The sequence below is a fragment of the Mycteria americana genome, chromosome 4 (genome assembly GCF_035582795.1).
Source record: "Mycteria americana isolate JAX WOST 10 ecotype Jacksonville Zoo and Gardens chromosome 4, USCA_MyAme_1.0, whole genome shotgun sequence".
Lineage (NCBI taxonomy): Eukaryota > Metazoa > Chordata > Aves > Ciconiiformes > Ciconiidae > Mycteria > Mycteria americana.
Genome location: NC_134368.1, coordinates 10,138,738 through 10,166,042, shown reverse-complemented (window position 1 = coordinate 10,166,042; position 27,305 = coordinate 10,138,738). Strand labels below are relative to the sequence as shown.

Below are 27,305 nucleotides of genomic sequence, written 5' to 3'. Positions count from 1 at the left end.
GGAGGACCTGTCCTCGGGGTGCGAACAGCAAGCAGGATAGCCACCAGATAACACATGGAAAATGGGATGGGGCCTTGCTAAACTTGATGCCTTCACCTCAAAATCATCATAATCAGGATTGTTGCATTTGATCCTGATCACAACAACTCGATGCATCAAGTTTGACACCTTGGGGGCAATAAGGGGGTAGCTAAACACTGACCAGGAAAGCTCTACACTCACCAAAGGGTGAATTTTGTTTACAGCATGGTTGGTCTCAGTTAAAATGGGAGCTGGGAACTGTGGACTCTTCTGGGGTTATTTTTCTTCTTGCAGGAAATCCTGGGTGTCTAAAAAAAATGAAATCCTTTCACTTGACGAGGTCACGGGGGGCTGGCCAGCAGCCAGGCACAGGGCCTCTGCGCGGCTCTGCCCGTTCCTCTCTACGAGCCCATCGCTTCCTCCAGGATGCTTCTCTTGCGTTATTTCTGCACAGCACGAGAAGAGGCTTAGATTTGCTCTTCTGCTCAGTATTTAGTTTGCGCTACTCTTTGAGAAAGCCAGTAACATCTTAAGACCTGTTGCAGTCTCCGAATAGAAACCCCCCCTTTGCTGGGGGGAGGTTGACTTGACTGAGCCGCATGATCAGAGTCAGGTGACAATATTGGGCACAAAACCGGAGGAGAATAAACAGCTGGGTGTAGATTAGCTGCTGATCTTGCCTTTTGACAAGCTGTGTTACTCCTCAGGGAAAAATGAGTGCCTGGCCCTCTCCTCTGCTTTGGAGCTTAACCACGGTGTGTTTAACAGGTAAGTCCTCCTGAAGCGGCATTTCTCTTTGCTGGCTGAGCACCGAGGAGGGTAAAGCCGTAACGGGCTTGTGAAAGCACTGGGCTTCCCCGTCTCGGGGTGCTGCAGAAGGGCAGGGCAAGGGGGGGAAGGCAGGAAAGGAAATAAGTGTTGAAAGACAGGCAGTGTTGGAAATGGGCCGAGTATGGTAAATATAAAAACTTGCTTTTACAAGAAAAAAAAAAAAAGGAGGAAAAAATAGAGCCCTGTTACTCTGCATATTGAGGATTTGCAGGGGCCTCTTCATGGCTTTATCTTGAACCCCAAGGAACAGGATGCCCCAGTATGTTCACTTCCTTGGGGTGTTTTGGTAACTGGGTCTTCATAAGAGAAAGAGCATATATAAAAATGCCTGAACATGTTTGTAATCATGCCTCTATCTGCTTTTCTCCTTGTTCTACTTATCCTTTTGTACTGCTCAGCTATCAAAAAAAACCCTTGCGTTCTTGCAGTTAATATTTTTGCTATGCGTGATCTGCAAAACGTGTGTTGCACTTCAGATCACGCACCTTCCCGGGCAAGTCTGGCCACGTGGCAGCTCCTTGGGTGAGCTGCTGCCCTGCTCCCTTCTCGCTGCAGCCCACCCGCAGCTGGGCGTCGGGGGCTGCCGGGCCCTGTGGCCGCCCTGCTTTTTGGAGTATGAACCCATCGGCCCTATTAGAACAATTTGCATTTTACGGAGTTCCTTGGCAAGGGGCAAAACTGCTCAGAGCAGTTACCTGGCGAGCCTCACCTTAGCTGCGTGCATCCAGGGCAGCCTAAGCACATAACAAGGTACGAGCTGTAGCCTGGCACTCTCCTGAAATTAAACACTTTGGGGAAATTCTCCCATTTCAGGAGCCAATTATTCACCTGTTGAATTCACCAGATATTATTATCTTCACCTAGATCCGTAACTGTTGACTTGGTTGTGGCTCGAAGGATTGGCTCCTTGTTTGGCTCGAAGGATTAGTTTTTCAGAATGGCAGGCTGTACAGTTGTGCAAGATGGAGGGAAGAAAAAATAATGGAGTGTTGGTCCTATTTCTGCATTCTGTGAGTTCCCGGCCAGTGTCCGTGTGCCCTGCAAGTCGGCAGGGCTGCCTGCCTTATAAGTCAGGAAGGATTGGTTCTGTAGTTAAGAGTTCAGTAACCTCCCCTGACATCTCAAGGCTCTTGGAGTGAAACATCGTGCCAAGGCGTCACACAAAATGACCCATCCTTGAAGTGTCCCTGGAGATACTTTTGTTGATTCACAGTGCCCCTAAAAAAACCCACCAGTCTCTAGAAAGCAAAATCACTGCTCCCTGGCATAGACAGTCTGAGTGCAGGAGAGAAAATGGTCTGAGGAAGCTAAGGTTATTTGAGTATTGTTTTTTCACACCTGTGATACAGGTAAAACAAAACATCACCTGTTCTTGCTAGATGCCCAAAACTATTTTTTCCAGCCTGCCTACTGCTTTCTCCAGAAGTCGTTTAAATGAATTTATGAAGTACTGGCTACTGAAGGCTATTGATGGCTACTGAAGTTTTGCAAGCAACTCTTTAATGACTATTTCAGTAACATGTTATGAAAAGATATTTTCCATTTTAAAAAACCTATCTTAACGGTACCACCATTTAACACCAGAACCACCCAACCAATGAAAGCTTACAAAGAGGCAATATTTAACTAAAACAATATTGTTTTTTTTTTTAAAAAAATCATCCAGCTGTGTGCAGCGCAAGGTGTTTAAATCCCCTGCAGTGTCTCTGGCTGGCAGAGCTGAGCACATGTTGGGGACAGGCTGCTCTGTGGGAGGTCAGACTGTGATCCCAGTGGTCCTTCTGAGAGCTTTTCCAGGAGAACTTGACGGTGCCCTTGACTACTTTGAGAACAGTTTAATAAAACTCGGGACCGACTCGGCTCATTGCCAGGCGCGAGCAAAGAGAAGCAGACTGACTTCAGCCCTTAAGGCAGGCGAGTCGGACGAGGGGAATTGTGCATCTCGGTCCTGGGTCGAGGCATGGCTGAGGTAGCAGTGTCCTCTGTGGGTGCTGCAGAGCTTCTCTCCCTGCCTAGGACCAACGCTGGTGTCTCCAGGTCACTTGGATTTGGGCCTGGAGCAAACAAATACACCGCAAAACGATCACTGTTAAATTCAGCATCTCTGTTTTGGAGGCTACAGCAAGAAAATGTGGGCGGGGGACCAGGCGGCTGGGTCCTCATCTGCTGCTCTACTCAACAGTTAGGGAAAGATGGGTTTTGCACCCAGTGGAGTACAAAGCAGGCAGTATGCGATCGGAGGGAGCGCTCCCAATGGACTCTCTTCATGTGATTGCGACTTTGTAAGGCCTCTTTTATTCAGCGTCCTGATCTTGCTGTAGAAATTTAACTAGAGTTATTAGTCAACTTGGTCTGCGTGGTGGTGGTGTTCACTCCACGGCAGTGCTAAGCACTGGTACCCGTGGTGCCTGGCCTCGCGCGGTGCGGCCCAAATTGAGAGAGAAATCAAAGGCTGGAGGAGAAGCAGGCTTGGGAAAAAGCCTGCAGGGACCCGTGGGTCTGCAACCACCTCGTGCTTCTGCTGTCACCGCTCAAAGCTGTGGCCCCTCCCAGTCTCCAGCTTCTCATCCTGCTCCTGTCCTTCCCTGTCCACATCTTGCCATAGGGTGTCTGCTGTGCTCTTTGGGCTCCTTGAAACCCATGAAGCAATTTGTTAAAATAGTCCTTTTATTTTCCCTGCTAAAGGCCACCTGATTTCAGCAGGCCCTCTTGCTGTGGTGGCTTAGAGATGTGGGGTGGTTGTGAGCATGTAAACGCCATGGTGTCAGCCACAGTCGCATGCTGATGCTGTATGAAGTTGGATTTGTTCAGAAGCTGCAGTTATGTTCGAGTAAATCCCTGCCCTGAGTTTCTGACCCAAGCTGATGTGACAGCTGCTGTGGCAGGAGCTGGCTATTTTGTTTTTGCTTTGCTTCATTTGCTTAGTTCCACACTGCTAAATTAAAACCAAGTTGCTACTTTTCGTGTTTAGTTTTATGGGTCTCTCCTCCATTCAGAGGCTGGAAGACATCTCCCGTGGTTGTGTGCCGAGAGGTGGCTTTCACCAGCAGATAGCATTTCAGTCCACTACGTATCGCAGCAAAACAACTTGAACTGCAGTAATACCCCTTTTCTCTGAAGATTACAGCTGTCCCAGCTCTGACGGGGGGATTTCAGAATCAAAGCAAGTCTTGGCCTGCGGGTTCCCATCTGGTTCCTGGATGTACCTCCAGAACAGCTTAAAAAAAAATCCTAAACCCATGACTTTTCTTTGCTGATCCGTTTAACGGAGATGGGATAAAACAGGCAGCTACTTGACAAGCATCTTAAATCAGATTGTTCTGGGATCTCAGGGTAGACTGTCTCAAGGAGCTGCCGCTAACAAAATTGTTTCAGGCAATTCTCACACCCTTCTATCTAGGAGAGTCAGGCCTCCTGGACATCGGTATCTACTGATTTGTGGCCTCGTGGACCCTCTGATTTATTTCCTTGATAAGTCTCTCGTGTGCCAGGGATGCTCAGATGCTGCCGATGCTGTTTGCCTCCTTGCTTCTGTATTGCTCTGTAGTGGAGCGTAGCAGAAGGGAGTTTCTGGACATCGAGCAAGGATACACAGGTTAAGAGGTTGGTAAAGACCTAATGGGAAGCTTCCATTAAAGGGAGAACAATAATTTGGCCACTGATTATGTTTTTTCTTCTCTTAGGTATTGCTTTAGGCCAGACAACCACCACCCAGGTCCCCGTTGCATCAACCCCAGTGCCTCCCAGTGCAACCACCACCCAGGTTCCCGTTGCATCAACTCCAGTGCCTCCCAGTGCAACCACCACCCAGGTTCCCATTGCATCAACCCCGGTGCCTCCCAGTGCAACCCCCACCCAGGTTCCCATTGCATCAACCCCAGCACCTCCCAGTGCAACCACTGCCGCAGCCTCTGCTCCCCCAACTGCCTCTGCAACGCTCTCGGCTGGAGTGGCATCAACCGCTGCAAACCTTGCTGTGTCCACAGCAGCACCGTCTGCTGATCCAAGCACAAAAAACCCTGCTCAGACTCTGCCCGCCACCACAGATGTGACCGTCCTCACCTCTGGCAGCACGGCCACCTCTCAAGCGTCTACAGGACCGATGGCCGTGTCCACCAGTGCCCCAGAGTCCCCTCCAGGTGTGACCACATCTCCTGGGGTCCCATCAGCAGCTCCGTTCCTCACCACCACCAAGCCCTCAAACTGCAGCAGAGTGAATGTGACAGCCTGTGCCCGCTGCTCCCCAGGGACATTTCCCAATGAAGGTGAGTCCCTGCTCACCCCGGGTCTTGTGCTAGGTGGAAAAGTGACATTCAAGGGAGGTGAAACCGGCACGTTTTTGTGTTGGAGGCTTGGACAGACAGCAGGAGTGAGAGTTAATTCATTGCACCTTTCTGAAGTTAAAGACTTGGCCTTTGCTGGCCTTGTGCTGTGCATTGGTCTTCCCAAGGCTTCCCCAGGAGGATGAAGAAGTGGTAGGGTTGTGGCTGCAAAGTGTAACACAAGTGCAACCTGATTTATTGGCTGTTGGATTTATTGGATGTTGTTTCAAGGGACAGTGCCAAATATAAGGACAGCTTCCAACTATCTGTCTCAGCTTCCAACTATCTGAAAGAGAATCTCTGCTATAGAAACAGCTTTTTCACTTGGGCTTGAGAAGCCACCCCAGTCAACCTCTGTTGTGGTCAGGAGTACGTGATATTACCTTTTTCAGAAGTTATTTATGTGTTGTAATGTGGTTGGTTTGGTTTTTTTTAAACACCACCACCCCAACCCCCCAAAAAATCCCAAATAAAAAAAATCCCTAAAATACAAGCCATGTATTTTTTGCTTACTTCCCGCAGCGCAGGGCACTTTTTAAAAGAGGAGAAAGCAGCTCCGATGCTTTAGGGTAAACCTGCAGAGGACCGGAGGTAGTTCCCTCCTCCCTTGCGTGCAGGATGTTCATCCACGGGGTCTTCTCCTCGTGCGCGCGCTTGGTTGCCGCAGCACGGAGGACTGGTTCCTGCAGGCGGTGGCGTGGCGGGTCTGACGCGTGCAGCTGAGCACATCCCGCCCAGTCACTCTGCGTAGCTGGGATTTGTTTTGTGGGGCAGAGAGGGCGAGCTTGTTCCTGGTGGGAATGCCATGGTACCTGTGCTCAAACAGAAGCTGTTGCTGCTCACGGCAGATTCTCTGCTCTGGGGTTTTAGTCTTCGGTTCTGTTTCCCACAAGCCTAAATTATCAGAAAACCAAAGGAGTATGGTTTTGGGGGGTTGGTTTTTTTTTGTTTGTTTGTTTGTGTGTTGGTGGGGAAACAAGGAAAACCCTCCTGGCTGCTCAAATTAAAAGAGGAAAAAGCAGTCATCTTAAATACCAGAAATCCACGTTGATAGACTTGGGACCTTAGTTCATCTTGTGGCTGTTCTTCAGCTTGCTAACAATGCACAGCAGCATCGTTATCATTAATATTACAGTTTTCTACCCCTAGGACTGTCTTGCTGGAGGGGTTGCATCCCAACACTTCTCCATTCATTGCAGTGACCTGTCCTGACCAGCAAAGCGGTTTAAGTCAAGTCTCCCAGTCCTGATCCTGACCTTTTTCTTCCGATTTAGGCACCTTGAGCTGCTCGTGCTGTGCGGGGGGCTCGTGCACGGACCTCGGTGCCTGCACCTCCTGCCCGCTGGGCCACTACCAGCCCGAAAGTGGGCAACCGTCGTGTCTGCCTTGTCCGCAGGGGAGTTACACCAAGTAAGTGACTGAGCCCCTGGACATGGGGTGGTGGATGCTCTCCCTCAAAACACTTCTCAGCCAGCAAAACCTCCTCCTTTGGGCTATGGGAAAAGTGCTGCCAGGGTGGTTTTGCATCCCCCGGAGAAAGAGGAGGTCGGGGTCTGGTGTCCCAGCACCCACCCACGGTGCAAAACAGCAGCAGCAGTGAGAGGCTTGTGCTCCCCAGCTTCTTGCATGGCTCTGTGGCAAACTGGGTCAGGGAGCTCATTCACTGCAAAGCCAAAATAGCAATGTGCCCGTTAAAGTAACCTACAAACAGTCCAAACCCTGGCGAAAGCCCTAGGCTGCCTTTGGGCTGTGCTTCAAACAGGATCGCGGCGGGGCAGGTGGAGGTGTGACGGGGTGCACCTCTTCAGCGCTGCTGAACTCTTCTCGCCAGGAAACCCCGCTGCGGGGGAGCTTGTGCCGAGGGCTTCCCGGCAGCCAGCTCCAGCTCTCTGCAGGCTGCCCTTTTCTTTTTCCATGGCCTTTTGTATGTATTAGGAGACAATACGTTTTTCTGTGACGGAGGGACACTTGGGAGTGAAGTGTGGGTTCATCTCCCCGGCTTTCCTCTAGGATACCTCTGGCCAACTGGCTTCATCTCTGTCCTTTGCCCAATTACTTTCTCAGTTTCTATTTTGTCACCTCCAAGGAATCTCATTATGTTTAAGTCGCTAGCAACTAAAGCGACATCCTTAGCTGATACAGTGTGGAAAAACAAGACACCCCAGCCAGAAGCCCAGCCTTGCAGTTTCACCAGGCTGCCTCGTCCCGGGGACGCTCTGCAAGTGTCCTCCGGCTGCGGGGACACGCACACGTGCTGCTCTCACCATTTCCCATCGTGTTTTCCCCTGGTGCGTCCGATGTCTTCTGCAAGCAACCGGTGGGTTCTGTCCCTCGGGCGGCTGCAAGGGCAGGAGGGGCGGCGGGAGCTTCCCGGGACCGTGTCCCCTGCAGAGCGGCTCCGTTCGGGTCAGCCCCGGGGAGAGGGAACAAAACCCGGCCGCGGGGAAGGGTGACCTGGCCACGCAGTTTGTTTGCAGCAGCCCCTGAGCTGAAGCCCCCAGCTCGCTCCCCCGCGCTCCCCCCTTGCTGTTCGTGCTGTGAGGACATGCCTTACCTTATTTCCCCCCAGGTGCTTTAAAAAAACAGTCAGGATCAGTCCCCAGGGCTGATCACAAACGCTGCTGTTGGGATGTCGGAGAGGGCAACGCGGAGCCAGAAAGGAAGGGCCAGCCAACAGCGGCTGGGTTTTCGCATGCCGGAGGGGGGACCAGAAGAAGGGGGGATGCGGAGGGGAGGGGGTCCGGCGGGCGCAGCGTGTGCGTGGCCATCTCCATGGCAGCTGCCCGGGCCTCGGGGCTCCGATGGGATCGTTTAACATTTTTGTGGTATTTGGAGAATCCAGGCTCCCCTGAGCTTTGAGCGGCTCTGGCTGGCGCGGGCCCTGTACTGGTTTGTTTTAAGCAAAGCATTTGCTATGCTTCCAGTTGATTTTTACTTTTTTTCCACAAATCTCGCTCAGCCCTGGGGTTTCCGAAGGAATTAAAGAGCGTGTCCTTGTTTTCCTCCAAAGCACCCCTGAGTATGTTAACAAATTCTTATACCCATATGCTTATTGTTGGGGATTTGGCTCTGTTGGCGATGAATGCAATACTTTCCTCTTTCTCTGCCTTTCCCTCTTTTCCTCCCCTTCCTCCTGGAGGTCTAACAAATTACATCCCCTTTCCCACAGTCCCTGTTATTTAAGGTCAGGACTCTCACGCATCAGTGCCGGTGGTTTAGCTCCTTTTTTCGACTCCTAAAGTGACCTGACTTGCAACAATGGAGCAGCTCCTTTTAAAATTGCTGACGGATACTGAACATCAAGCACCTTTCCAATTCAATTCAATTTCTAAGTATGGATTTAAGAGTCTGACTTCAAACCAAGGTTTTTAAGCCTGGCTACAGCATGTTTTTCGAGACGTAGAATTCAGACTCAGAAACCCATCCCTTTCCATATAGCCCACAGGCACAGGGCATCTCTAATGTTAGTAATACAGAAAACTTTATTTTTTTCAGTGGACCTTTACCATTCAGATAAGTTCAAATTTCTGTTTTTCTGCCTGAACTCCTGCATTATAATTGCCCTATTTCTGGACTTGTTAGTGAAACAAAGAGTTGTGCTCTGCGCTCTCCTCTCCGAGCGGCCGGCGGCTTGGGTGACCTAAGGCAGCACTCACCTCTGCTCCGTCTCTCCTAGCTTCTCCAGGAGCACCACATGCCTGCCCTGCCCGCCCGGCCATTACGCTAACGAGTCTGGGGCTGCAGCCTGCAGAGCATGTGGGAAAGGTAGGCTTTGGTTTCTATTCAACCCAAATGCATTTTCATTAGGCTATGCCATGCTTTTTCCCATGGCCAGATGCAATTACCAGGTAACTTAAAAGCACCGGAGAGTAAACGGGTTATTTCGTTCAGGCTAAAAATAGAATAGCAGATCTCTTCCTATTCTGTTATTGACATTTTTATTAAAATGAAAAGAACAGATCTCAGAGTCATGCTTCTGTTTGCAACAAGCTAATACTAACACTGCAGTGAAAGCCTTTTCCAGAAAGCCAGGAAAGAAGGTTTATGAAATTCAGTTATAGCACAAGGGGGAGGAGGGTGTCAGGAAAATAAAGTATTCCCCTATTTTTAATGGCAAGAATGAGTCTAAACCATCTTTGTTTTCAGTTAGGCAATCTTCTGCAGTCTGAATATTAAGTGTTATACTCTCCTCATTCCCCAGACATTAAAAACTGGATTTTCAGCGAGCTACTTTGCACCTGGCTAATGCAATATGAGCCTGGTACAATGTGTTCGCAGGCAGCATAACAACACGTTCAAAACAGACTAGCATTTACTTATGCAAAAACCTAATTAACACATGCGATGCAGCAGCTATTCTGTACACAAATTAAGTGCTCCTCATACATGCACAACTAACTGTTCTTTTGAAAATCCGCCCACCAAACTGTTTGGCTGGTACCTAAATCTTGGCTAGCACTTGCTAAGCTTGGGAGGAAAAAAGTCTTAACTGGTGACAGCGCTGCGGCGTGTCACTCCCTTTACTCAGCAAATTTGAACGCTGTGTTAGACCACGGAGGAGTCCGTGGGGGTGGCCCCTAAGTCATGCAATAATAAATTTAAAAAGTTCCTTTTTCCTTGCAGGGAGGGGGAGGTTGTTTTGTTTTCGTCCTGCTCTGCTGCAGCATATGCTGCTTGTTGCAAATCTGGGCCGGTTTGAAGGGCGTAAGGCAGATCTTACCCACACCACTTCCAGCTCCTCTCTGAACACGGGCACCTCAGTTCTGTCCCACGCGGACCCGTGGCAGTGACCGGTGTCGTGCGTCATCAGGCACCTTCCCAAAACCATCTGAACTCCCAAGTGTTGTTCTCCTGCCCTTAGAGGTTCCTGTTGGCGGGGCAGGGACTCACAAGCCGGGTCCTGCCTGCACCCTGCCCGTGCCATGGGCGTTTCAGGTCATTTCACTCCTTGTTGTGCTTTGGGGAAAGGTCTGTACGTGTCCTCCTGCCCTTCGTGGTCCTGGTGGTGCAGGGAGGGAGAGGGAACAGCAGGTTGCTGCGCTGAGCAGAGCCATCCCGGTTGGTGGGTCTTGTGCCCTTCTCTTTTGGGGGAAGGAGATGCACCCCAGACTTCCTGGGGTGGGGGAACCCCTGGAGGGGATGGGGTGACCCGAGGGGTTTCCCCTGGCCAGAGACCTGCTCCAGCTGAATAACCCAGGAGTCGGCACCGGGATCACCGATTTCAGCTTCATTCCAGTTCAGCCTGTCGTGCTGGAAGGGTGACAGGTCTCTCTGTCTCCCTGGTGGGGTTTCGGATGTGAGAGGGACACCAGGGAAACCTGCCCGAGCCCCCCACGCTTCCTTCAGCACGGCAGAGGTCGTTAGGAAACTTTTATTGCTCTTTCAGGGCCTTTGACAAATAGAAACCCAAACATCCCGAATTAGCCCATGAAATGCCAACTGAAGCGTGCTGTGGGGAGCTGATTTGGTTGCTTGTAAAATGGAGATGAGCAAATATACAACGATGTGGGGGAGTGACGGTGGAGGAAAGATCCTGAAACCTTACTCTTCTCTTTTTCAGGCTATTTTACCTCCAAGCAAAATGCAGCTTTTTGTCTGCCTTGCCTGCCTGGATCATTTTGCAAGTAAGAAGTCTACTTGTGATGCTGGCCATCAGGCAGAGAGGGGTGGTTTTCTTTTACCCACTGAGCTAGAAGACCCAATGTAGTGGCCAAAGGCAAGTTACCTGCCATTTCAGCTGTAGGGCCATTGGTGCTGAGCCCTGGTGAGAGAGGGATGGTACAGAATCACAGAATTGTATAGGTTGGAAAAGACCTTGAAGATCATCAAGTCCAACCGTAAACCTAGCACTGCCAAGACCACCACTAAACCATGTCCTTAAGCACCACATCTACACATCTTTTAAATACCTCCAGGGCCAGTGACTCAACCACTTCCCTGGGCAGCCTGTTCCAATGCTTGACCACCCTTGCAGTGAAGAAAAATTTCCTAACATCCAGTCTAAACCTCCCCTGGCGCAACTTGAGGCCATTTCCTCTTGTCCTATCACTTGTTACCTGGGACAAAAGAGACCGACCCCCACCTCTCCACAACCTCCTTTCAGGTAGTTGGAGAGAGCAATAAGGTCTCCCCTCAGCCTCCTTTTCTCCAGGCTAAACAGTCCCAGCTCCCTCAGCCGCTCCTCATCAGACTTGTGCTCCAGACCCTTCACCAGCTTCGTTGCCCTTCTCTGGACACGCTCCAGTACCTCAATATCCCTCTTGTAGTGGGGGGCCCAAAACTGAACACAGTATTCGAGGTGCGGCCTCACCAGTGCCAAGTACAGGGGGACGATCACTTCCCTAGTCCTGCTGGCCACACTATTTTTGATACAAGCCAGGATGCTATTGGCCTTCTAGGCCACCTGGGCACACTGCTGGCTCATATTCAGCCACCTGTTGACCAACACCCCCAGGTCCTTCTCTGCCAGGCAGCTTTCCAGCCACTCTTCCCCAAGCCTGTAGCGTTGCATGGGGTTGCTGTAACCCAAGGGCAGGACCTGGCACTTGGCCTTGTTGAACCTCATACAATTGGCCTCAGCCCATTGATCCAGCCTGTCCAGGTCCCTCTGCAGAGCCTTCCTACCCTCAAGCAGATCACACTCCCACCCAACTTGGTGTCATCTGCAAAGGATGGAGGGGAGGATCCTTGCTCGGTGTGGAGGTACCCTGGGATGAGGTGGTAGAACATCAGCTTGCAGCCCACCTCTGCCACCCCCTCTTGCCAATGTCACTGCGTTGCATGGGCATTGCACACCACTGATGAACAAACAAATGCTGGCACAGGGATCGAGCTGAGTGTGGCTCTGGGTTTTGTAGATTTAAGCTGAGCTGACGGTTTGTTTATCCTGAGTCGAGATGTGCAGAAGGCAGTAGCTAAAGTACCCCAGCTGCGCTGTCGCCTTTGGGGTGGGAGAGGGGGCCTGGGAGAGGTGCTGGTACCTCCTGATGGGCTCCACTCCCTGCCATGTAGGGATGCCTGCATGGAGGTTGCAGAGTTTATATTCAAAGCTGGTGAATTGGCATGTGAATACTTACCTTCCTTGCTGACCTCGCTTGTCCATGTTATGCAGCAGATCTCTGCTGAAATTTGATTAAATTGCCACAAGGCCAGACCCAGGGCTGACCCGGCTGTATCTCCAGTCTCTCTCCCAACTCCCTTCAGTACCCCTTGACCAGTTCCAGTCAAGTTTGCTAAGGAATAGTGGCTTCTGGGATAGCAAGTTCCTACAAGTTTCATGCAAGTAAGCAACCAAAGAGAGGACAGAAATGCCCTCATCTACCCAGCCCTAATTAGACATGGGAGAAACCGCAGGGGAGAGAGACACTGTGAATGCCCCCAAAATGGCAAAAGCTTAGTTCCTGGTAGACCCCGGAGACTTCAGTCTGTGCATATGTAAGAGAGCTGGCTTTGGTGGGCTGGGCTGGTCTTGGAAGTGCTTGTCCTGCAGCGTTGTCTGTCTGCTCTCCCCTCCCCAGCACCACCAGCTGCACGGCCTGTCTGCCTTGCCCCGGTGGGCAAGAGGCTCTTCAGGAGGCATCGGAGGAGTGCTCGCCTTGCCTGCCAGGTGACTTCTGCAGCGGAGGGTGGGGGGCCGTGATAGCCCAGCTGGGAACGCACAGCGTCAGCACCAGAAGGAACGATTTCTTCCCGAGACCCGTCGCCCTTGCCCCAGCAGACGCTGGGGACAGGGGGTTGCCTGAGGCTGGGAAGCAGCAGTGGCAAAGGGGCCAGTCGATGAGGGGAACCGAGGAAATGACTCTGCTCCTTGCATCGCTGTCTTAAGTAACATCAAACCGCAGCGGGTGAGTCAGCGGGAGGGCAGAGCGCTCCAGCCGCCCCCGCAACCACCGATGGCGAGCCTCCTCTCCGGAGACAGCACCAGGGATTTCTTGTCGTCGAGTCGTGTTTTAAACACGCAGAAAAGTATTTACCACTTCGAGAGCCGGGACTTCTGTGATCCATCATTCCCACAGAGCTTAGGAAACTAAGCCGTGCTTTAAACTTTGCTCAGCAAGTTTCAAACAGCTGGAAAAGATGTTTGAATCCAGAATTGGAGAGGATGAAACACTGCTGACCTCCAGCTCCAACCCTCCCTCTGCTTTAAATCCAGAGCTCACTGCTAAACCCATCTCCCACTGTACTCCTACTCACATTTACTCTGTTTGCCAAGACCTAACCCCAGATACCCTTTAGTCCCCCCCGTTCCTGTTTGTTCTCTTTCCTGCCCCTTTGCCAGCTAGCGAGGACCAAAGTCCAGGCTCAGCTTTTGTTATGCACATGAAGTATTTAATGGTCTTTCTCCTTGTGGCTTTGAGAGCGGAATCATCCATATGCAATTGCGAAGGCCCCGGGGGTCTAGGCCCAGATCTTAATTTTGTGCTTATTTGCTGTTTTAGGTATGTTCAAAGGTCCCAGCGACAACAGATGCAAGCTCTGCAGGACAGGAGAATACCAATTACAGCGGGGCAAGGAGAGCTGTGACCTGTGCCCAGAAAATCACTACTGCCCTGTGAGTCTCCATCAGCTGTTTGACAGTCTGGATTAACAAATATAGCTGTCCCGTGACAAGCTACATACGCTTCGATTAAGACCATTTTTATCTGAGCCTAGCTCCTTTTCTTAAACATAGACAGAGCCCTTATGGAGGGAGGTGGTTACAATTATGGCACCAGGAGTCTGGCTTTGTGCCACCCTTGGAGCTGCCCGGTCTCACTGGGCCATCAGGGGAAAGTGGGAGGATGGTGTATCCATTAACGGGGGGTTTGATGTACGGACATGCTGTATAATGACACCTTCTGCTCTTCACCCTACTCTGAGTAACACCACCGGGGCAGCCGGGCTGAATTTAATGATGGCAAGTTCATTTCTTGGTTATTTTTCTTCTGTTTTTTCAATGCTGAAATGTCACCTCCCTTCACACTAGTTACTTTCTGCAGTCTTCCCCGTTTGCTGGTGCTGAGTTACTTCTTCTCTCGGGCAGAGCCCAGATGTGAACCCGGTCAAGTGCCCTCCCGACGCCTTCTGCCCCGCGGGCAGCGCTGAGCCGGCGTACTGCATGGAGGTCTTTCTTTACAAGGCAGGGGACTCCTGCCAGCTGACTCCCCTGATGGTCATTCTCCTGGCCGTCTTCTCAGCAGGTAAGCGTCCGTCTTCTCTGTCCTCTGGTAAAACTAGACACCCCTCTGCGGCTGGGTGCCTTCATGTTATTCCAACAGCATTCTCTGGATGGCGTATTTTATGTTTCGGGAAACCTGGATTTCTAATAAAGGTCTTCCTGGCTGCTTTCAATGCAAATGGTAATCCTTTCCCCATTTGTAAGAAGGGATATTGCTGTATTTGCTCTGAAGGAAGGCTAGCATAATGCTGAACGGTTGTTGTTTGTCCTTGGGAAGCAGGTGTGTGTATGGACCCCAAAAAAGGAATTTCTTGGCTGCCCAAAAGTAGGAAAAAGGACAATTTTCTTTTGATACGAGACTTCAAGTTTCCTAAAAGCATTCCCCTCCCCTGTAACTCTTGCCGCAGCACGCAGCAGGACGGGGTGCTGTCAGCTCGTGCAGCGCTGCTTGTGTCGGTGCTGTAGTGCACCTTGTAGCCAACAGAATGAAAGACAAGCAGCACCTACTGAGTATGTGGAGCATCCCTCGTCCCAGATGCCACCTGCTGTAATTAGCTCATTAGGGCAAACCAACAGGGTGGATGAGCTTTTCCACCTGGAAGCTACGCCATGAATACTCATTCCAAAACAATGACTATGCATTTGGAGTCTTAGCAAAGGGAAGAATAAGAGTTCTGTAGTTTTTAATCAAAGTTTGGGGGAGGTTTAATCAGAGATAACAGTGATGATGCAAACGAGCAACTGTTAGCGCTGTGGGTTGCAAAAAGGGCAGAAGAGCAAGAGGGACTCATCTCCTGCGCACAGGCAGATGAACAGAAACCCCACTTGAAGTGCCCCTTATGCTACCAGCTCTCTTGACACAAGATTTTAATCTCCAAGTCATAGAGGTGACTAAATCATCAGAGGATAAGGATATATAGCCCCATATCCATGGGTTTCTGTGTTTTAAGCGCAACGGTTAAGTGCCTCCTGAAGACCTGTTCTCCAGTCCAGCTCACTGTTGTTAAAAGGCAGGGGGGAGATAAAATAGATGTTTTATTTCCCGCAATGAACAAGAAAGAGCAAAAGCTCGTTCTCCAACAATAAAGCAGGGCTAGTTCTCATCAAACTCCTTTCTTGGCACCTAAGGAGAGGACTCTGTGGATGCATACGAGGAGAAAAAGGACAGCGGGGTCTGGAGGAGCTCTGTAGGTCTAGCAGTCCTGGTTGACTGCTCTTCTCCAGAGGGCTGAAATGTCCTGGTGGGAGCGGACGAGGGTTGTTCTCACAAGCCATGGCTTGGAGCTGTGTGAAAGCTCCTCCACTGGCCCATATCCCCTTCTGCCAGGCTGTAGTCCAAAAATCTGCCAAAACAGATGCCATCTGAAGCGAGTATTAATTAGAAAAAGTAAATTAAAATGAAGTGTATGAAAAGCCTGTCCACGTAGGGACAAGGGCCCATTAACCAGCGTTTCTGATAAACAAGCCTGAGGGTCACAGAACAGCATTCGTCAGTGGAGTCCTGCCTGTCAAAGAGCTTGCTCCGAAGAGGGGTAAAAGAAACAGCCCACACAGGAACCTGCGAGCATTTCACGGCTGGTCTAACAGATCAGTTGTTTACCATGAGACTGTCTGCTCACGCAACCTAAATTTGGACGTATTTGTCTGGCCATATTGCATCACAGCGACAGATTTGTGCTCTTCTGTTAAGATCAATTTTCCCCGATTATGCTTCTGCCAGAAACAAACAAACAGAATGTCGCAGTGCTTGGTATTTGCCAATTATTTCCATGTCTATGGCCAACCTAAAAGTAATTTTTCCTGACAGTCCTGATCTCAGTCTAGACTCAAAGTTAATCTAGGTCAGTTACTTCTTGTGCTTCAGCGTAAGCGCTGCACAGAGCACACTCGTTTCTCGACAAGATCCTTCGGTGGGATCTTACCCACCCTTCGGTGGGATCAGCAATGGATAAGATGCCAAGTGGAAAACAATAGTTCCACAGAGCAAGAGTAAATGGGAGTAGGAAAGCAAGTTACTGAATTATTTCATTAAAACCTGCTGTTATTCTCCACAGCTTCCAGAGTAAAGCTGAAATGTCAAAGTTGAGTATTTATTATTATAGCTAGCCAAACCTTTTTTTGTGCAGAGTGTGTAGGAGGAAAAAAAAACAACTTGATTTACCAGAAGAGAATACTTGAGTTGGGAAGCCCTAGAGCAAACATCATCTGACACTTTACCTTCCCGTCTGAAAATAACTAGCATTCCTTGCCTTGCAGGTGCAATCCTTGCTGTCTTTCTAATAATTCTGAGAAGAAGGCAAGAATATAGCAAGAGATCATTGAAGTCCCTACTGCTACCCGGAGGCTCAGGACAACACACAACTTACGGGGGGACCGAGCACACAGAACCAGTCTATGCTGGCTGGTAGCATAGGACATGCTATCAGCAAGCACCCTCTTCTTTTTTTCATGGGGCAATACAGATGTGTGTGTATGGGGAAAATGTTTAACCATGAGCAACCTATTTCTGTATAGCTAAAATAAGTGTAGAGAAATAAAACTCAATTTCTGAGTTGTGGCTACTTGTGCTAACCAACCCAGCTGCCTGCTGTACTGAAATGGATTGATGGGAAAAGTCTCCCCCTTCAATTCCTGGCTTCATTCACAAGTAAATACTTCTCTCCTTTCCTCACGAAAAAAACCAGCAAACAATTGTGCCTCTCCCTCCATTTCAAGAGTCAGCTGAACACACTCAGTGAGGATTGACTGCTCCAGTTATTAAGGTTCCTGTGATACAACGAACATTTCCACCTGAGCAGGAACTAACACAAATATGCTTCCTTTGAAGAATATGCAGTTATTTTCTTTATGCCATTCTGAAAACTTCACCATTACTTTAAGCAAAGCTATGTCAAGGAAAGGGAGCCCCAAGCTTTCCCCTTCCTCTCAGCTGCAGGAAAACACGTGCAACTAAAATAATGGGGTTGATTCCTGGACAAATACGTCCCTTTTGTTTCCTGCTGTAAGATGGTGCTTCATACTAGAGCTACAAAAGCAACCCAAAACTTTCATCAAATCTCACAGGAATTGTTTCTTTCTCCACCAAGCCACACCAGTAAGCCATGAAACTGTGTGCAATCCTTTGGAGCCAAACAGAGCAGCATGCTGCAGCCATGAAAGATGCCTTGCACATGTTTGCACACCTAGGAGACGTGCAAAACCCATGGCTTAAATGCCCGTGCGAAGTTCTTGCCCTGCTCCCTGATGCTTGATTCATCCCTCCCCCATGAGAGCACACGTGTGATTTGTACCCCTTCCCTGCACAGGGCTGTGGCACTCCAAGCTTTCTCCTGTGCAGCTGGCCTAGTTCAACCATCTGGTTAAGCTGATGTGATTTGTGTTTTACAGGGACGATTTCAAATAGTGTAGGTGTTTGGTGGCTGGTTACCTCTTCTCTTCTAAAAACTGTTGTTTGCTATATTTTCCCTCTCATGTTCTTTCTCACGGTGATGTTTAGCTTTCTGCACCCTTATCCTCATGGCCATCTGAGGTCTCGCCAGCATACCAGGCACTTGGAAATGCCCATCGACTGTAATGGAGCCAACTTCAACTGCTCCATGAAATCAGTACCTGGGGTCTCTTAACCTTCTCACCTTGTTGCCTCCAGTCTCCTACAGCAAAATTCATACACAATTCTGTGCTGCGTAACCCCAGACAGACCAGCCAGCTGTGACCCTTCATCACAGCGCTGTGCTTCACCAGCTCTATGAGCACTAGTAAAAATAGTATCTACTATTAAAAGATCTATGCTTTTAAATGAATGTGCACTGAGGTGGAAGCAGGTGTTACGTCTCTTCGCTGGGCTAGCGCAGCAGCAGATTCAGCTGAAGTAACCCAGCTGGTGGGGGGTTAAGTGGTTACTGCCCTCAGCTGCTCATTCTCCTCTCCCCAGGGGAGGTATTACTCTGTTTTTTGTGTGTTTTTTAAAAAAAAAAAAAAAAAAAAAATCAGTTCTCTGATCCCTCTCAGCTATGTCAGATGACCAAATGGATGGGAAGAGAGGTACATCATCCTTTGTGGGCAGACAGATTGCCCAGGGAAGTTGTGGATGCCCCATCCCTGGAAGTGTTCAAGGTCAGGTTGGATGGGGCTTTGAGCAACTTGATGTAGTGGAACATGTCCCTGCCCATGGCAGGGGGCTGGACTAGATGACCTTTAAAGGTCCCCTCCAACCCAAACCATTCTGTGATTCTAATCTGGATCAGCAGCAACATGGATAGTACCTCTAACCATACCCAAACTCCACGGCACGGACAGAGCTCCCCACATCCACCCCAACAGTCTCTCTCACATTTTAGTAGAATTTTGTCAAATTTTGACATCTCTGTCAATTTAGTAGACAGGCATTAAGTTTCTCAACTGGCAAAAAATTGTGGCTTTTCACAGGAGCAGCAAAAGGACACAATCCTGATGCACAGCACCAGAGGATCTCAGCAGAACAGTAATCCATTAGTATCAAAGCAATTTTCTGAAATGCTCTTAAAAAAATATAGCTGCTGTCAGACATGGGAGATTCCACCTATGAAGTCAAACCAGACCCAAGCTAAAACCCAGCTGGAAAAAGCAAAACACAGTCAAGTTCAGACCAGGCCAAGCAGGAACAGCACCAGTGACAGCTAAACCAACCCAAGGAAACAGAACTGGTAGGGCTGCATGACTCCAGCTCAAAGTTGTTAAAGCCTGTAAGATTATGAGCAACAGAAAACAGCACTGTAACAGGAAAAACTGTGCTGCCAAAAAATGTCAATATTTTTGTGATAAGCAACGCTGTGAAAACAAGCCAAAGCACAATCGTTATCACCTCCATGTAAGCTTAAAACATTATTTCCATGGAGTCTCTTAGGAATTCTTGGAGTGTAAGTTTTCACTATGAAAGAACAACATCCAACCACGCTTGTCTAGTATGTATCATTTCACTTTTTTTTTCTTTAAAGAAGAAAAAAATTGGTGCAAAAAACTATAGAGAGCTGTTTTACAAACAAAGAGTTAGCAATTTCTTAAATAACTAGGAATAAATTTTAATATTTAAGAAGACACTGAAGTTTCTCAAGCAGGCAGACATGGAATAATGTGACTCAACAATGTGGAGAAGTCCCATTCGTATGTCCTTCAAGATATTTGCTTTTCCAAGTAATTAAAATAAAAAAAAAAACCCTAAAAACTGACCATGAACACAAAAGCTATTGAACAAAACAGACATTTAATTTGATTATTTTTCTAGATTGTATGAAAATACATCTAATATATTCAACTGAAAATTGTTTCCATGCTTGCTCATGTGATAAAAGAACAACAAATTCTGAATTTGGCTATCATGTACCAGCTTTGAAGAGTTTGCTGGAAAAGGAAATACATCTCTACTTCAATGGGCAAGACACTAAGTACATAATTTAAAGCCACATAATATGTCATACTTAGATGTTATTTCGGTGAATTTATAACAAAAAATCTAAGTTGCTGAATGCTAAAAAGTATTGAGTTGCATCATGAGAAAGCTTAATTTTTCAAGATTGTTTTCCCTTTTATTTGAACAGTGGGAGAAGGAAAGTAGTGAAACAACTTTTCTTTTGTCTTCTTTTTTTAAGGAAACTTCAGCCTATTTTGCCAGTGATGCAGAGTAAGGTACAGAAGCCTTCATTAAAGACACGTAAAACCACCTTTCCTGAATCAGAAACTAAAATTCTACCAGACAACCACCTGAGTGACTTAGCTGAGCTCATGGGGTTACATGGTCAGTACGTATGAAGGGGAGAACATGATCCACATTTCTTTTAAAGATCAATCTGCAAAGTACGTGATCAGCAGAAGGAATGAATTCCTAGCAACTCAAGAGCAAACTCCTGGTTTGCAGTCTCAGTGATGCAAGCCTCCATTGGCCCAAAGAGTCGGGTAGTAAAGAGCAGAGAAGAGGTAGAAGGAAGCAGAAAGTCAAACAGCCACTTGCTAAGATCTGTTTGTGTAAACGTTATGAAAAGAGCGCTGAGAGGGATTGCTTTGAACGCCAAAGTCTTTATTTACCCACAGACAGATACAAAATGGGTGGCTGTCCTGCATCCTGCCATACTAAATGTGCTCGTGAGCCCACCTGAGAGGCAGGCAGGGAGTTGTAGGCTCCGTGACCGATCTTAAAATGGATGGTGTTACTGCAGCAATGCCGATCAGTAACTATTTGAGATGGCGGCTTCTGGAAGTGAGTATCTGCCTCTTAGGACCTGGGGCATAACTGTTCCAGGGTGCCAGCGCTGTTACACCTATATATGAAGAGGAAAAAGCAACGAAACAACTAAAAAATTAACAAATTATAAAAGCAACGGAATGTAAAGGTAATATTTTATAATAACTTATTTAAAGGTATTCTTATAAAGCCTTCCTTACATGGTATAGTATTCAAAGAATGGTCCCAATGACATCAAATTCCTTCATTTTGTTTAAAAGCGATGAGGAAAATCTTTCTGCTTTACTACCTGATCTCGCTTTCCTCCCCTCAAAAACCAACGTTAGAGAAACATACATAATACCATTTTTTGGTTTTGATTTTAGGCACAGGCCTATGCTTCAGTCCTGGTATAACACATATCTATAGCAGAGGGGAAGTTTCCCTCAAAATCAATTAAGAAATCTTGATTTTTTTCCTTGAGTGCAAGGCTTGGCATACCACTTTAAAAAATGCAAACATGTAACACTTCCCCCTATTTTGAACTGTGCTATTTTTCAAAATTATTTGAAAAAAATTAACCTTCCAGCAGTGTTTATAAAAATCGATTAAAAGAACAAAGGAGTTTGGTCACAAAATAGAAACCAAAGAGTTCAGGATAGGGAAATGCTACATTTAAAACCTCTTTCAATTAATATCTTCTAATAAACCCAAAGTTTTTACGTGTTGGGAACAAATGGGGATTTTGATAATTCCAAAAACTAAATCTGCGATCAAATCCCGAAGAAATACTTTGGAAAAAAACATACACTTTCATGATATAGCAAGGCTTCATTTTCAAAAGGGCTACACAGAGTTTCTGCACTATTAAAGGCAAACTAAGCTAGAACATACACAAATTACTAAATGGACATGAAGGCTCACATTGTGTTTACATAGGCTAGAGAACAATGGCACAAGTCAAAACTTACTTGTAACACTGCCTAATCACACACCAATGACATGCACTGGGAAGAAAACAGGTAAAGACATTTTTCTTTACCGTTTTTTCCTAGTTCTAATATTATTTCCATCAATACTAAATCTTGTATATTTATCTCACTGCAAGTGTGAGAACCTAACGGGAGCAAAGAATTCAAAACAGCTTTGCTGACACAACACAGTGGCGATAAGATAGTCGAGAGCAGAGCTCCTAAAAAAGTAAAGAATGATTTCAAACAGTCTGCCAAGTCAAGTAGCCAGTTTTACACAAACTTTATCAAAAGGAACAGCCAGGCTAAATTTCACATTAAAATTGTTCCTTACGTGCTTCTTCAAAAATCTGTTTCGCTTTTAGTTAGTTGTTTTGAATTTAGTTTTTGCACTTCAGTCAAGTTTCACCTTCTGTTTCATTCATGGGGGTTTTTTTGTTCCTTGTTGGGCATTTTTTGCATTATCACAAAGTTGTAATGCTTGGACTCCAAGCATTCCAAAGAAATGTTTGCCTCTGTGTTTTACTTGACACTAAAGAAGAAAAAAAAAAATCAAGTAATTTTTTCAAATAATAGGTTTTGTACGATTTATTTTTATTAAGACACAAAAATCCTAGAGTATTGGGCCTAGATTGCAAGACAATATCCCTTTAAATTCAGACTTGTACAGCTCTGCAAGATCAAGTCACTTCTATTTCGCTGGGATGAAATACAGGAAAAAACAGTATAGAAAAAAATCTCTTACAATGTAAGATTTCCCCTCTCTGGTACAGGGTGTGCCTTTCCCACCACGCACTATATTTCTTGGTGGAAGGATATTTAAAAACATGTTTGTTTAAGAATCATTGGAGCTATTTTATAGAGCACAAACAAATTGTTATGGGTGTGGTTATGGCGAGATACGCACCTGGATCATGAATGGCATTCAAGCACTTGCTCAAAAACACACAAGGCAAGCAAATCTCATTGGGACCACAGACCAAGCCATTTCTTACTTTAAAGGACTTGAGAGCTAATAACTTCTTTCAAGGATATACTATTTTTAACATCTGTTGTTTGACAAATACTATCTCAAAAACCTATGTTTACTCCTACCTGGTTTGATTTTAACCTACCTCCATCTGAAAGAATTTTGGAGGGAACCTTTTACATTCGTAACAATTCAAGTGTAACTGTAATGCTGAGTAATAAGTTTGGTGTGTCCTGAAATTTTCTGAACTATGCAGTTCGTTATCAGTGCAGAAGCAGCAGAAGACTGCTGTGGTTGGCTCAGTGGATTTATAAAAACAAAACAAAACAAAACAAAAAATCCCCCCCATGTAACCTTTACAGAATATATGTAAAATTGTGTCCTTCCCTGGTCATATTCACAACTTATCTACAAGATAGTGTTGGCAGTAGAAACTGCAGTCCATGACTATTTGCATTCAGCTCTCATCCATCTGCTCCTCTGCTTTCTCTTAGGCTTCAACTTGTTCAGTTTTTTGCGGGGTTTCTCAGTCTTCTGATTTTCAACAGAATCCACCCCAAGAACATGTTCAGAGCAGCATAACTGTCCATTCAACATAGAATTTAGTACTGTCCCATCTTGGTGTTCCTTGCAGAAAGAATTTGGGCAGAAGTGGCAGAAAGAAACAGAAGGTTTGCCACAAACATCACAGTGGTGCCAAGGACACTCCCACTTTCCTGCGATCAAAAACAAAGAGCGCATTAGTAGGGAGTAAAATGTGTCATTGACTTTTAAAGTTTTGTGTTTTAGCAGCTGAACAACACACGACCTTCCTGACAAAGCTAGATGAGATGGCAACTACTGTGGCTAATCTCAAAAAAACAAAATGCTACACCATACTTCTAAAGCTCAACTGACAGCAGTAAGTAGCAGTCGTGGCATCCTTTCATTTAAATACAGCAGTAAACTCCAGCTAGAAGAAATTATTCAGGCTTTACTCAATAGCATTTTACAGAACTTGCAGTCTGGTAGAGTATCCAGACATCCAGTCAACTGTTGCCTACCATTACAATGCTCACCTGTTTTTTGCAAGTTTTGCTCAGGGATGGCTGATGGGCTTTGCCTACAGACACTCTTTTGCCTCAGCATATTTTACCATTGTTTTACTTGTTTCTGGGATAACAGGCTTTGCCTGCTTCACTTCTTCATATCCCACCTGACGTGGCTGACTGCGGAACCAGGTAACTCCTGTGGTATCTGGAATGGCAACCTGATGTCTGCTGCCCTTAACATTTTCCTACTCGCCTTGTTCCAGATGCTGCTGCTATTCTTTTGGCTTGAACTCAACTGGCTTCATGCATTTCTTAGATATAATCAACTTTTCCTGTGACAGGGCCATAGTGCTCCTACCAAGTGATGTACTCAGTTACCTACATTTGTAAAACAAAAGGCTCATTTTGCCAGAGGCAGGAGGAAGGCCATCATTTTGTCTCCATACTGAGGAAAAGCTCCTACATGATGCATGAACAAAGTTCTTACCATATGAAAAGAATGTTTTCGAGAAGATGCTCTTGACAAGGTTTCAGTGCAATAAATGAGGTACCCGCACAAGTTATTTATTTCCATAAGTTTAAGAGGCAAGCCGACTCACCAAAAGGACGTTTCACCAAGCCAAGACAGGAGAGATGATAAGCTTTAGTACAGGATTTCCTGTCGCACAATACCAGCTGGCCTCCGTCACCACAACGGAAACAATCGTCTTCAGATTCTTTCTTTCCTTCATTTTTCGTTCTGCGTCTCCGTGTTCTCTTTTTGGTCTTTTTGCCTTTTTCTTCTGAGGCGTTAGTGGAAGAATTCTAAAAGAACAGGATGCAAATCTGTAAATGCCAGTTTTGCAAAGGAAAAGTATTACACAACGTAGCAAAACTGTTGGCATGCCTGGCTGACTGTGCACACAGGCAAAAATTTGACTTGGTACAGACCTGTCCAGAGCCTCACGGTGCCTATCTGTGCTGATAAAAATACCATGCTGACCCTTATAAAAAGTCATCTTGAAACCAGATCTTGTCCCTACGCTCTGTTCCTATTGAAAAGCTCCTCCGCTTTCTTAGGACTGAAAAAAGGTCTTCCAATTTCCAGTCTAATCTACTTGCAGCTAATTTACCTCCATTTTGTTCTTGTACCACCAATCACTTAAATTCAATATCCATTTTTCTCTTCCAGTTGTGTATACTCGTGCCGAAATTATTAAAAACAGCCTCCACTTCCCTTCTTTGAGGAATGGACAGCAGAATTTCAGGAACTGTAACTGTGCCCATAATGCTAGAAAGAATATACCAAGCCTTACCCCTATTTCAGTCTGACAGTCTGCTGCTTGCACTTCAACCCTCCTTCACCAAATCATATAAAATTCATTCTGGATGTTCCAACATCCCTACCATGATTCCCTCCCCCTCATCCCAGTAATCATTAACTACTTTCTTTAAAATTAGCCCGTTCTATCTAGCAACGCAGACAGCCCTGCAAAACTGGACTGTAACATTTCATTTCTTCATGGCTGTCTGCATAAATTGATCACAAGCTTATGTGAAACCCCACTTAAGCCTCTCCCTTAACAAAAAACAGCTATGTGAATTCTGGAGATTTTAAGTCCATCCTCTGAAGCGCCGGATACTGAGCAGTGTAAAGGACCACATGAAGGTGCAGCCTTTCTACATCCACAGGTGATTTTTTTCTTTTGAGAATGTACTTGTGCCTTCCCTCGCACTCCCACGCCAGCCCTTCAGGAAGCCCCATCAACTTCTCCTGGATTACAGGTTTTAAATTAACCTGACATGAATCATACAGGCCATTTCTTGATGTAATTTGGTATCATTTTTTCTTTATGTTTACATTTCAAAACTTTTTTTTTATTCTTCAGTTCAGCTGAAAGATTTTTAACAAATCTTAATAAAATAGTCATATTTTAAGGTTTATATGGGAGAAATATGAACTGCAATGTCAGAATAATCTCACTGGCTATAGTTAGGCGAATTTTTAGTCAGTTCATAGCTCGTACAACCCTCCCCCTCCTTCACACTTTGAACAGGACTGGGAAGGTTATTTCCTCTGCAACCCCTTCTTTTGTATGCTTTTGATTCCAAAAGCTAGCGCCGGTAGCTAGCAATATTTCTTATTCAGAACCTAAAGTAATTAATTTCTCATAGGAGAAAGTGGGAGAAAATGTTTTAGGGTGTTCCCAAAAGCAGTATCGCCTGCTGTACTATTACAGCATAAAAATGTATTCTTCAGCACCAAGGTTATGTCTGGCAAAACAATGTTTCCATGTTCCCAGCAAGGGAAACAGTAAGCTTTTTCCTCAGAGAACAGCTAGCATCTGTTTAAGCAGCATTAACCCTTATCATAACATAAAACTGGTCCACCAACACATACCGCAAAAGAAAAACAAGGCTAGTAGTTTGACAAGACACCATCAAATTCTCTTAACTTATTACTTGCCTTTGGTCTGTCCCCAAGAAATCCACTGCAGTTTGGGGCACCACATTTGCAGACTGTTTTTTCATTGCCCAGACAGTCAAGGTTGTAATTAAAAGTCAGCTCCGTCCCTGAGTGAGAAAGGCATACCCTTTCATTATGAAGGACAAGGTAACAAAGTCTATCAAAATTACTACAAACAAATAAAGGTTTCATTATCTGTCTTCTGGTTTTGTACTTGCTTGCTGATCTATTATCATAGGATTTTCCCCCTCTTTACTGCTCATAAGCACTGACAATGATTAACTAGATGCCAGTACAGCATGATGTCTGATGCAATTACATTTTAAAATAAATTGGTTTGAGACTTCACAAAACCCTGCGTGTGTCTGGTCTACACACACACACACATTATATATATCCATATATCTAGACAGCTAGATACAGCTATAAATATATATGTGTGTGTGGTGTGTGTACACAAACCAGAACGTATATATTTTTAAACATCCTTCTTGCCCCACTCCTTAAGTTTATTATCGTCACTTGAAGAAAAGATACAGAAATATTGTTTGAGATCTCTAAAACAAAAACTATGCTCTACCACACAAAGTGAACGCACAGATACTGACTAGGGCTTCTTCGGTGTTCCCTTAGAAGCAAGCAACAAAAAGCAGCCATGGGACTCACTATTAAGAAACATTAAATAAAAGGCAGATCACAAAGCATCTCTTCCGCGTGCTGAGTTCTCTACAAAAATATCTGTGCTGAATCAGTTAAACCGTGACCGTCCCACTCATAACTACGCAAAAGGTTTAACTTAGAGAATTAAACCCAAACCAGCATAAGCTGATATACCTGCAGGAATATCGCACACAGCAAACAGGCCGACACGAGTGTCTCCATTTACTGTCCATTTTAGAGTTTCACAATTTGGTTGGCAGCTGTGATTCATAAAACGAGAATAGTTTCCTTTGGGGCCAGCATCAATAATACGGTCCTGGAGATCAAACCAGCAACAGAATGAATGTTTTTTCTCCCCCCCCCCCCTCAAAAAAAAAAAAAAATCCATAAATTATTTCAGTAGTTGCATTCAAAACAGACATGGTGTTGCTACCCAGAAGCACACAAGCAAACCGATGGTCCATGTTGTATTGAAAACTGTAGTGTCTCATGTGGCCTGGAATGTGACACTCCCAAAGCAATACTCATGCTCTAGCTCACATTTTCCCAGAACTCATCTCAGCCACGTGGCAGGATAAGTGTTCTTGTGAGCACTGTGGTGGTCATGTTAAGAACCCCCTCCCTCCAAAAAGCCTCAAAATTCAAACTCAGTCCATTTACCTTTTACTTTGCATTCACAAAGCTGTGATGCATTTACAAATAC

The 27,305-nt window shown here is 46.3% G+C and overlaps 2 protein-coding genes and 1 non-coding gene across 6 annotated transcripts in view; 1 reads left to right on the top strand and 2 right to left on the bottom strand.

The window, feature by feature from the left end:
• Positions 1–498: 498 nt before the first annotated feature.
• LOC142408588 (uncharacterized) lies at positions 499–16,856 on the top strand. 3 transcript variants are annotated; one of them, XM_075499155.1, is made up of 9 exons: positions 499–789; positions 4,536–5,117; positions 6,449–6,584; positions 8,851–8,939; positions 10,735–10,798; positions 12,692–12,780; positions 13,613–13,725; positions 14,197–14,353; positions 16,588–16,856. In XM_075499155.1, exons 1-9 carry the CDS (start codon positions 735–737, stop codon positions 16,737–16,739), a joined length of 1,437 nt encoding a protein of 478 aa, XP_075355270.1. In that variant the 5' UTR covers positions 499–734; the 3' UTR covers positions 16,740–16,856. The 3 variants fall into 3 exon arrangements, with proteins under 3 accessions (XP_075355270.1, XP_075355271.1, XP_075355272.1); XM_075499156.1 differs by lacking the exon at positions 16,588–16,856 and having other exon boundaries at positions 14,153–14,342; XM_075499157.1 differs by lacking the exon at positions 16,588–16,856 and having other exon boundaries at positions 14,140–14,304.
• A 2,531-nt stretch (positions 16,857–19,387) lies between these two features.
• The window catches only part of NSD2 (nuclear receptor binding SET domain protein 2), a 79,172-nt gene continuing 71,254 nt past the window's right edge, over positions 19,388–27,305 (bottom strand). For both annotated transcript variants that reach the window (XM_075499604.1, XM_075499603.1), the window contains 4 exons: positions 26,777–26,918; positions 25,943–26,049; positions 24,096–24,300; positions 19,388–23,181 (listed from right to left, as the gene is read on the bottom strand). In XM_075499604.1, coding sequence (XP_075355719.1) covers positions 22,913–23,181; positions 24,096–24,300; positions 25,943–26,049; positions 26,777–26,918 — 723 coding nt within the window. In that variant the 3' untranslated portion in view covers positions 19,388–22,912. The remainder of the gene's footprint in view (positions 23,182–24,095; positions 24,301–25,942; positions 26,050–26,776; positions 26,919–27,305) is intronic.
• On the bottom strand, positions 27,066–27,196 carry LOC142409621 (small Cajal body-specific RNA 23). Its single transcript, XR_012775716.1, has one exon.

Bases quoted from the DNA above. Each gene is read 5' to 3' on its own strand.
- LOC142408588 (XM_075499155.1), top strand. From the start codon at position 735: ATGAGTGCCTGGCCCTCTCCTCTGCTTTGGAGCTTAACCACGGTGTGT. The intron at 6,585-8,850 runs GTAAGTGACTGA...CGTCTCTCCTAG, and splicing joins CCGCAGGGGAGTTACACCAA to CTTCTCCAGGAGCACCACAT. The intron at 8,940-10,734 runs GTAGGCTTTGGT...TCTCTTTTTCAG, and splicing joins CTGCAGAGCATGTGGGAAAG to GCTATTTTACCTCCAAGCAA.